The sequence below is a fragment of the Neolamprologus multifasciatus genome, chromosome 12 (assembly GCF_963576455.1).
Source record: "Neolamprologus multifasciatus chromosome 12, fNeoMul1.2, whole genome shotgun sequence".
Lineage (NCBI taxonomy): Eukaryota > Metazoa > Chordata > Actinopteri > Cichliformes > Cichlidae > Neolamprologus > Neolamprologus multifasciatus.
This window is the reverse complement of record NC_140450.1, coordinates 36,523,289-36,534,732: the sequence shown is the minus strand read 5'-3', so window position 1 is coordinate 36,534,732 and position 11,444 is coordinate 36,523,289. Positions and strand designations below refer to the sequence as shown.

General features: G+C 42.3%; 1 protein-coding gene across 1 annotated transcript; it reads right to left on the bottom strand.

Annotated features, from left to right (window-relative positions):
* Nucleotides 1-1,249: 1,249 nt before the first annotated feature.
* Nucleotides 1,250-10,428, bottom strand: LOC146507478 (AT-rich interactive domain-containing protein 3A-like). The gene is made up of 5 exons (XM_085180894.1): nucleotides 10,271-10,428; nucleotides 9,388-9,632; nucleotides 6,712-6,960; nucleotides 4,083-4,172; nucleotides 1,250-1,416 (listed from the first exon to the last, which is right to left on the bottom strand). Exons 1-5 carry the CDS (start codon nucleotides 10,426-10,428, stop codon nucleotides 1,250-1,252), a joined length of 909 nt encoding a protein of 302 aa, XP_085037020.1.
* Between the last annotated feature and the right edge of the window lie 1,016 nt (nucleotides 10,429-11,444).

The window sequence follows — 11,444 nt, the reverse complement described above, 5'->3', positions numbered from 1 at the left end:
AGAAGAGTGAAAAGAAGCAGAGTGATGACACAGGATCAAACTGCTTTAACAGACGAACTAGAAACAAATTTCCCTTCAGCGTGTGTCCACGGCCTCACGATGAACAAAGGTCTTTATGAAGACACCAGAGCGTTATTTTAAAACAGAAACCCAAAATAAAACCACGTTTGACTCACGAATGCTCTGTTACTACTCCTGTGTTTGCCTCCTGCTCACCTACTGCCTGCAAACTGAACTGCTGCTCTTTCTCGTCACAGTCGTTTCAGCCCCACAGCATCTGTGCATCGACAGCATATCTGCTGAACATCAACCTCGGCACAGACTTTACACGTGTGGTTTGGTCAGAAGAGCTTACAGAATCTTACTCAGGGTAAAAATCACACTCAACATAAAGTCCCTCAGAACAACACGTTCATTACTTTAACGTAAGCTGTTAATAATAATAATAATAATAATAATAATAATAATAACATCCTGAAAGCAGAGAGGACATAAAAAACACGCCTGCTTTCTAATTATGTTTACATATTTTTAAACGATTAATCCCACGATGGAGACGTCCTGGTGAAGACACAAACACACTGAACAGCAGCTCTTTGCACTTGAAAAGCTACGGTGGGATCTCTCTAGTGTCAAGCTGCAGCTTTAATACGTATCGGAGTGGTTATTATACTTACGTAGTACACACCTTAGGCAACTATCATATGATTATACACTACAGCAAACTCAGGTTATTGCTAGTTTGGTACCAGCTGGTTTGGGGAAACCTAACAAACGAATTATTCAAATGAATTGTGTAGCTGATCTTTGTGTTGTGAACAACATGGCTTTGAGACACGCTGTGCTTACAGGACTGTTAACGGGTGGACAGAGCCATGCAGTGGAGAGGAGAGTAAATCTACACGTCACTTTAACTGCCAGCGTGTGAACGAACACCTGCACCAGTCTCTGAGTATCTGTTTATCTAATGAACCAGATGGTTTTCACCTGTTCATATGTTGGGTTGATGAGTGAACTTTTCCACACTAACTAGATGTGAGGACATGAACAATGTCACACAGGTTAAAAGTAACCCTGGAGAGGGGGGGGGGCAGGTAGATGTCCATATGCAACAGTTGCTTTAATCAGTGCTTTGCTCACCTGTGATGTCGAGTAAACCACAACTGAAATAAACTGGAGTTAATCTGATGATGTAGTAACATGGTTCTTCTCACTGGGACTGGAGGGGGAGGTGAGAAGAAGTGGGGGGTCAGGGGGAGGTGTTTCGGTGTCCGTGGAGAGAAGAAGAAGAGGACGAGGAGGATGAGGAGGGCTGGAACTTTGTAGGGCTGCTTTTTCCCTGAGTCTGACAGCCGTGATGTTTCCCGTGGTGTCCTGCCAGCCCTGCTGTGGGCGACTGCCGAGCAAACAGGACGCCTGTGGAGAAACATCGAGTTAGCCTTGAACTCTGCGCTAACATCAGATTTCAGAGTGTGTTTGTTTCAGACGCTTTTATAAACCACGAAAGGATTTATTTTGGTATCGCTCACAGGTAATATCAAAAAAGATGAAGTGGGTCTTGGAGCTGAATGAAATTCACAGGCTGACAAAAACATAGTTTTGTTTGTTTTAACAAGCAAAAGGAATAATCTGACATAAGACACACGTACAGCAATATTATTTAGGACTGGGCGATATGACCCAAAATCCATGTCTCGATATTCTTTAGCTGGACGGTGATATACGATATATATCTCGATATTTTTAAAGCCATAAAGTCAGAACAAAAAGAGAGTTCTTAGTCACACTGTGTCCCAGATCTCACACAGACACTTTTATTATCATACAGCACAGATGTACATGAAACAATTACTCAGAATTATCAGCATTTATTAAATAATAATGCTCCATAAATAAAATACACCAATGTTGTTTTTGTGCATAACACAGAGCAGAGCAGCTACCTGAACGCTGCTCCAACAATTTCACCTCCTCACTACGTACGACTCTGGATACTGTAGCTCCAGTGAAAACTAAGGTCTCTAATCAGAAGTACCTGACCCCGTGGTATAATTCTCAAACACGTACCCTAAAGCAGACGACTCGTAATCTGGAGAGGAAATGGCGTGTCACAAATTTAGAGGATCATCATTTAGCCTGGAGAAATAGTTTGTTGCTTTATAAGAAAGCCCTCCGCAAAGCCAGAACAGCTTACTACTCATCACTGATTGAAGAAAATAAGAACAACCCCAGGTTTCTCTTCAGCTCTGTAGCCAGGCTGACAAACAGTCAGAGCCCTGTTGAGCCAACCATCCCTTTATCCTGTCTCAGAGTGACGCTGAAAAACTAGTTCATGCATTTATTACTTCCAGGCTGGACGACTGTAATTCATTATTATCAGGAAGTCCTAAAAACTCCCTGAAAAGCCTTCAGTTAATCCAAAATGCTGCAGCAAGAGTCCTGACAGGGACTAGAAAGAGAGAGCAGATTTCTCCTGTTTTGGCTTCCTGTTAAATCCAGAATTCAAAATCCTGCTCCTCACATACAAGGTCTTAAATAATCAGGCCCCATCTTATCTTAATGACCTTGTAGTACCATATCACCCTATTAGAGCACTTCGCTCTCGCTCTGCAGGCCTACTTGTTGTTCCTAGAGTATTTGAACGTAGAATGGGAGGCAGAGCCTTCAGTTTTCAGGCCCCTCTTCTGTGGAACCAGCTTCCAGTTTGGATTCGGGAGACAGACACTATCTCTACTTTCAAGATTAGGCTTCAAACTTTCCTTTTTGCTAAAGCATATAGTTAGGGCTGGACCAGGTGACCCTGAATCCTCCCTTAGTTATGCTGCAATAGATGTAGGCTGCCGGGGGATTCCCATGATGCATTGAGTTTTTCTTTTCCAGTCACCTTTCTCACTCACTATGTATTAACAGACCTCTCTGTATTGAATCATATCTGTTATTAACCTCTGTCTCTCTTCCACAGCATGTCTTTATCCTGTCTTCCTTCTCTCACCCCAACCAATCACAGCAGATGGCCCCGCCCCTCCCTGAGCCTGGTTCTGCTGGAGGTTTCTTCCTGTTAAAAGGGAGTTTTTCCTTCCCACTGTCGCCAAAGTGCTGCTCATAGGGGGTCATATGATTGTTGGGTTTCTCTCTTCATGTGTTATTGTAGGGTCGACCTTACAATATAAAGCACCTTGGGGCGACTGTTGTTGTGATTTGGCGCTGTGTAAATAAAACTGAATTGAACAACGTTTCAATCATTTGGAATTCCTTACCCCCTGACCTCAGAAACATTACTTCATTCCCTCTTTTTAAGTCCACCCTCAAAACTCATCTGTTTAAAATTGCTTATGTATGCTCTTAACTTTTATCTGTTATTTTTATTATTGTGTATATTTTCAGTTTTTGTGTTTTTATCTGTTGTACAGTGTCCTTGGGTGCTTTGAAAGGCGCTATTTTTAAATAAAATGTATTATTATTATTATTAACAAGATTTAGCAGAGTGAGACTGCAGTGACACATTCAACCTGTTCAGTGCTGAAAAAATGGCAAATTTTTGCTCCTCACTTGATGCTCAGACACTGTGGACACTGAAATCTACTGGTAACTGCAAATGACCAGTTAGCAGGGACCCCTCACCAGCTACGATCCTTCAGATATGTTAGAGGCCAGTTTAAAGCATAAGTTGATCTTTGGTCTTTGTACAAGTTTGAGGTCCAGTGAACGAGGATCCACAGAGTGATCTGAGAACAGCAGCTGGAAGCTCTGCAGAGAACTTCAGAGAGAGCTTAGAGACGATAGCACGATGATATGAACGGGCTATGTTAAAGGAGAGATGCAGTAATTACTACAAGGCACAGGCTACCTGTATCCACACACACACACACACACACACACACACACACAGAAAATAAACCTTCACATTCACAGGCCCAATTTCGAGATATTTAACTTTTTTAACACTATTGGACTGCCACTTCATTACGATGGATTTTATAGCAAAGACATCAAATTGTGTAGAGGACTAAGCACCAGGGTGCTCCTATAACTTATTGAATTTCCTGCCTGCAATTACATCAGCAAACGGCCCCTCTATTTACCTGTGTAGACAACTCCATTTATTTCTATTGACATGTTGATGCTGCTAATGCCGTTGGTAGACAGGTTCAATGCAGTCTCTTGTCTATCATCTGTCAAGAGAAGGGGCACAGAAGGAGAGAGAAAAAACTCAATATGAGCATTTAGAAAAGGAACAGAAGAAGCAAGAAGAGTATTGGTGATAATTCAGAGAGTGACAGGATAAGGAGAGCTTTATTAAAGAGTTCTGGGGAGAAAGAGCTGTCAAAAGATGGCACAGCTATTTCTGCATGTCAATTATGGATGAATCCTATCACGACACAGTCGGAAAACTTGGCCAGGTTCTTAAATGACAGAAATGTCGTTAACTTTTGCCATTTCAGAATGGAAACCAGCAGAAAGAAAGCGCAGCGTGTCGATAGTACTCTAAAACAAAATAAACTTTTAACTGAACAAAATCAGAGAACAGACGAGCACACAGTGATCTCAGCTGGTGGCTGCTGCACTAAAACATCTGTAAACACAAATTTATCCATTTAATAATAATAGTTTTTCAGTGTAATCTTAAATAACAGGGTTTGTTTTTGACAGAGCTGGATGGCCAGTGTGGGAATTAACCTCATTCTTCCATCACCTATCAAATTCAAGGCAGCTATTATGACTAATATGTGCGAGGCACTGGTGCACACAGAAATGATATCACACTTGAGTAGCTGGGCCTCTCACTCTTCCTTTAACCGCTATCATTAAGTCATATGTGACTTATGGATTTTCATGAGCTGTGCCGGCTGCAGCCGAAGCCGCGGCAGGTTGGCGTACTCGCTCATGATCAGCACGAGAAAAACACCTCGAGTCTGATGAGTCTGTAGTGACACGTTACATGATGGATTCTGTGCATGTCAGTGGTTCAGGTATTTCACCGTTTGTGACACGTTTCTGAGTCAGGCTCAGATTTACACTCAAATCAGCCTTAAATGTGTTTACACAAACATAAAGTGACCAGATCATCCTGTATTAGTAACAATAGTTAAATCTGTTGTGTGAAATGTTCATTCATGCTAACCACCTCTTACCGTGTCTCCATGTTCAAGGTTCAGAAATGTCCTCAAACAGCTGACTCATCATTCCTGACACATGTTAATAAATGTGTTTGTTTGTGACTCGTAGTGCCACAAAACACCTTTAACAGCAACACCATCTGAGTACGACCACGTTAAACACTTTGTTACTAAAATACTTCAGATTGTATCAGGATTGTGTAAAATGACACATGTGGTCATGAAGCACTGAACAGATGATGAAGTAGCTTAAACAGCACATTTAACTATGTTAAGGGAAACAGAATGAAGACTACAGAAGAAAAACCTTCTTAGTGCACAAAGTTAGTGTGAATGGAAAGGAACGGCCTACACAACTAAAACATCTAACTGTCGGATTTCTTTGCGACAATAAAAGGAACTCAGGCTGCAACTGTCACGGTTCTGGGTCAGTTTGACCCAGTATTTTGAGTTATGTTTTGGTGTGTTTTTGCATTTTGGATTCTTTTCTTATTATGATGATAATGATGATTATGACTCTATGTTTCAGTTATTCTTGTTTAGGGATTAGTTCGTAGGTTTTGTTCTCATGTTTCTTGCAGGTTTAGTTCAGTGTCTAGTCTGTCTCTGTGTCATGTCTGTGTTTTTGTTTAGTGGTGTCTTGTTTCCTGTTTTACTCTGAAGGTTCATGTTCCTGTCTTATGTCAGTGTTTCTAGCTTTGTTCCCCCTGTCTCATTAGGTCTTATTCCTCCCAGCTGTGTTCCCCTTCTGTCTCTAATTCCTTGATGACTTCCTCAGTGTATTTAAGCCCAGTGTGTCTTTGTGTCAGTGTCGCGTCGTCTGCTCTACTTCCCCTCTGGTCAAGTTAAGTGTTTTTCAGGATTCTGTGCAGTTCATGTTTGCCATTTGGTTTATGTTGTTTTTCATGCAGCCGCACGATGAGGTTGCGTGCAGGTCATGTTCATGTCTGTTTCGTCACGCCATTTGGTTCAGTTTCCATGCATCTGCACAGCATTCTGTTCACAGCGGTCATAGTTATTCCTTTCAGTCAGGTTAGTGTTTTTCCAGTTTAGGTTTCTGGTTAGTTGCAGTCTGTCCCTGTTATGTTTTGTCTACTCTCTTCTGCATCAGCCCAAATAAAGGCTCGCTTTCAGTTTAAGTTCACTCCCGTCTCCTCGCCTGTGTTGGCGCCTGGGTCCACCACACACACTCTCCACACGGTCTGCCCCCGCTGGCCGTGACAGCAACAGTGCTAAACTACAGGAAATCTATTTCTTTGTCCATTTAGGTTCTTGCAGAGGCTTCAGTGGACACCAGATTACGTTAGATAGTATTACATCCACGAGCATCTGAAGACTTTCTCTTAATTGACCCTTTTTAGTGTCCTTAGAAGTTTCGTTGCCATGCAAAGAGACGGCTGTGACACGGCTGTGACACGGCTGCAGGACACAGAGGTCATGCCCTCAACACTGTTTTGGAAATTTAGAAGTTTACACTGTGAAATTAAAGACTTTGCTTAAACTGGTTTTAACTGGAAAATGAAATGAAGAAATGACAAAGATGCACATACAACACCAACCAAAGAGCACTCAAACCTTAAATGAGTGTTCTTACCTCTGTTGTTAAGTTTGATGTTGAGGGGTAGCTGGGAGGCCATTGCCAGCAGGTTTTGCTGCAGGGCATGCTGCATGATCCTCTGCTGCTCCATCATCATCTTCTTCTGTGGCGGCTCGCCACTGTCCAGTTTCTCTCTCAGCTGTTCCAGAGCGGCTGTCTGCACGGCCATGGCTGCAGCAGGATGGCTGCTGGGAGTCATGGGCAGAGCCACCTGCCTGGACAGGCAGCTGGCAATCATGGGTTCCTCTGGAGGAAAACAACAAAAAAGCCAATATATTATCCGTCCCTGCTCTTAATATTTACATTAATATACATACTGATAAAAACAGGCTCCTCTAATCACCTGTCCAAATTTCCTTTTATCACATAAATGATTTGACACAATAGTTCTTATTAAAAATGTGATCTATAAATAGATCCTCTTTGGTTTCTCACATAAAGAACAAACATTTCATATTTGATACATTGTTTCCCTTTTTTTCTTCAGTGGATTTACATTATAAATAAATTCACAACAATCTGACACATTTGTATCTGTTTGTTTCTATTTACTGAAGTATATTTAAGTAAAAGTTTTGGGCTTTGCATTATGTGGCAGAGTATCACAGGAAGGCAGCACACAGCCAGCAGCTGAAAGAAGTGTAGTGAAAAAGTATCTTTAGTGTTGTATCAGTTATTACAGTATAAAACTGACAGGCAGAACAAAACGGGGCGAAATAAAATGAAAGGATTGAGACAAATAAGAAAAGATGATGTATCACCGACTGCTGCACCTGTAAGAACAAAACAAAGAAAGAAAAAAAACACAGTACCTGGAAAAGAAAACGATGAAAATGCACAGATACACAAATCAACAATCTTCTTGTGGCGTGTGAGAGAGTGTTGGAAGCAACAATAACCCCCCACCCACGGAGCCAGAGGCACACAGACAAAGGTCCAGGACATCTCGACCTCCAAGAATGTCTAAGATGCACAGAGCAGTGAATGGCTGAATACTGCAGAAGCCCCACCCACCAACCCCTGGGTAATGAACCTCCCCCCAAGGCTCCATGTGTATGGTGACTATAGTTAAAAAGGCCCGCTGCCCACTATGGTAATAATATTAATATATAATATTGTAAAGCTATTGTAAATATGGAGTTGCAGCCCAAAAGAGCAGGTTGGACTCAAGTGCATGAAAATTCAGTGCGTTCATTTACAGTGCATATATTCACACAACAACACTATCCAAAAGGGGAATCGTGCTCCAGGGGTCCAGGCAGGAAGGGACATCCAGTGATCTTCAAAAAAAATCTCTTTCTCAAGTCAGGATTTGGCTCACGACACCAGGGAAGGGAATCCAGGAATCTGCGAGAAAGAGCCACTGTGTGCTTCAACATACAGCCAAGAACGGCAGCCACTACTTTAAGCAGTGGCTGCTAATAAGGTCATTGGGATCAGCAGGGTGACTGCCACAGGTGTGTCAGGTCAAAGGTGGGAGTCTCACCCATGCACACAGACAGAGGAGAGAGAGAAAGCTGAGCCAGAGAGACAGATAGAAATCAAACCCAAAGAAATCAATCAGGGAGGACTGAGGGACCATGACAGTACACACCCCACCGGCAGTGGCACTTCCTAATCATGTTTCTATCCAGAACTGGGGCCTGTGGAAGCCAGGACTGAGCTGAGCTGTATCCCTTCCACTCCATGGATGCCTCTCCCATGGTGTCTGAAGTCCATAATCCATGTAACTGAGAAGGCAGGCTGCCCATCAATGACTCTGCTGGTGGTGGTCTGAAGGATGGGCCCAACGGACTGGTGATGGCAGAAACTTTGAAGATGGCAGGAACGGTTCAGTGGTAAGTGAACAGCAGATGACAGCAGGTGTGAGGGGAAGCAGAGCAATGGGGTCTCGCTGACAAGTAAAAGGTTTTGACTTACAGATGAAATCTGAAATATCAGTGACAGAGGGAAGTTGGAAAGCAGAAAAACACTGTAAATAAACGCAAAGTTCAGCTAATTTACAGTGAATATATTCACACATCACGCTGGTTCACCACACACCAAGGGATCCAGGAATCTGCGCCGGCGAAACACGTGACACGTTTCCATCAGAGGCAGCGCAAACAGAAAGCTAGAGATGCGACGCTCTGTGTGGAGGTTTCAGAGCATGTGTCGCGAAATCCAGTAAGAAGTTATGAAGTATCAAGGTTTGCTTTAAGTGACGTCACTGATGATTGCTGACGCTGTTTCAGAAGGTAGCCGACGTGTTGGCGTGATTTATGACTCAAACCCAGTGATTCACAGTAACTGTCTGTGGTTGTGTTGGCGTTTCAACTGGAGCAAAGCATGGAGCTTTCTTGGAGCCTAATGAAAGGACAAGAGTTTCTCCTTTATGGCAACACTTTGAGCTGATCCCTCTCAATAAACAGATAATACTCACAGGGGGATTTTTATTTTGTGTTTGTGTGTGTGCTGGGTGGGGTTGTGTCAACAACACCAGGTCTATGACTGTGATCCAGACAGATGTGCATAAACATCCCAGCATAACAAATTAGGAAAAGAGCAAATGAAAAACAGCGACATCAGGTCCTTGAGCTACAACTCATGTTGAGTAAAGAATGCAGTAGAAAGCAGGAAATAAAATGACGGTAACATCTAGTTAGCATCGTATACCTCGCTGTTGTCTCTTACCTTTCTTGATCACAGGAACCTGGGAGATTTGGCCACTGTTGTGAGTAGGAATGGGCAGGTGGGACATCTGTATCTTTGGTGAGGACAGGAGGCCTTGGCTTCCCACAAGAGAGCAGTTCAAGATGGCCGAGCCATAACTCTGCCTTCGGCCTTCGCGGCGGTTGCTGTCAATAGCTGCCTGAAGCTCGCCAGGGGAGCTCAGTCCCCGCTTTTCACACTCATACGGGTAGAGGTACTTCATATACCTGCAAAACAGATGCTGATGATTTCCTCATTTTTGTGATTTTTTATTTGTTTTTGTTTTAATGTCACATATTTATTAATTTATATATATATATATCACATTTATTAATATTCACATATTTTCAATTGCTGAGAAAGGTGGGACTGAATGACGTTCCCTCTGCTTACCTCTCATTACATCTGAGAGAAGCTCAAGGACCTGATGTCCTTTTATTTTTACAGTGATGCAGAGTGCTAAAATAGACACATACAGCTGTGTGTTTGTGTGTGTGTGTGTGTGTGTGTGTGAGGAGGGAGTAAGTGGGACATTAAGGATCCACTCATCTAAAATAATCTCTGAATTTAACATATTTGATTTTAAAAAGACGTCATATTGACTTCAAAGACAAAGTTTTATAGAGGAAAAGTGAGAAGAGAAAAATAATTTTGAAATGAACATGTGTAAATCACATTTATGACCAAATATTCCTTTTATGTTTTTATGCTATGACACCCAGCTCTTTTCTTGATTTTTCAATCAAGAAAAATAAAAAATACACAATAAATCGAATATTAACTCGTTAAAATAAGCAAAAATAAAAATATAATGAGTTGGTCATCCAGAGTTCCCAGATGACCGGTGAGCTGTTCTTGTACTCACTGTGTCCGGAGCGTGAAAGCTGCACTGGTAATAGAGGTAGGGAGGTTAAGGCCTTTGGTGATCTCCCGCCATATTTTCTTATTGATGACTTCCACTAAGCCGCCCTTTTCTGTAACAAGCTTGTAGAGCATGTAGAGATCCAACACCTGCTTGGCCATGATAGGAATCCGATTCACTGGAGTTCCTGCAGAAAGCAAACACTATTTTCACAATCAATTCCATTAACTGAGGTTCCTTCCATCAATACGTGTCTGCACCTTCTTATTTATCCCAACCCAGTAAAATCTCTGACAGGAACATGAAATATAACATAAAGGACGTTTTTTAAGCCTGATATGTGCCCACTGTTTTAGTCATGCATACATGGGAACAGTGAGTGTTTGATCCCCTGCTGAGCTCAGAATTTTAACCACCTACAAAGAAATGAGCAGTCTATTATTAGCAGATGGAGTAATCATGAAAGACGTTCCTGACGGGACAAAGACAGGATAAAGACTTTGGAAGACAGCCACAGGTCAACAATGATTAAATTCAAAGAGATGTATAAACTCAAATAGTAAAAACAGGCAAGCGGAGAAGAAACACTCATTATGGGAATCTCCCAGCAGCCGAGGCCAATCAGGATAACCTGATCCAACCCTATTCCACTTTTATTGAAATGGAAAATTTTAAGATTAAGCTTAAAAATAGAGAGGGTGTCTTCCTCCCGAACCCAAACTGGGAGCTGGTTCCACCAAAAGGGTCTGAAAGCTGAAGGCTCTGCCTCCCTCCAACTTTTAAATATCCTAGAATCAATAAGTAAGCCTGTTGGTGTCTGATCGCACTGTTGGTGTGATATGAAGTTTTTAAGATAAGATAATTATTTTATCTGAGCTGAGAACTAAATCAGATAAAAAGTCTGAGAAATCAGACAGAAACTCTGCGTAGGGCCCAGGTGACTGAGTTTTACAGCTGTGATGGATGAGGCGAAGCAACAGACTTTCATATCTGTTATTAACCTCTGTCTCTCTTCCACAGCATGTCTTTATCCTGTCTTCCTTCTCTCACCCCAACCAATCACAGCAGATGGCCCCGCCCCTCCCTGAGCCTGGTTCTGCTGGAGGTTTCTTCCTGTTAAAAGGGAGTTTTTCCTTCCCACTGTCGCCAAAGTGCTGCTCATAGGGGCTCATATGAT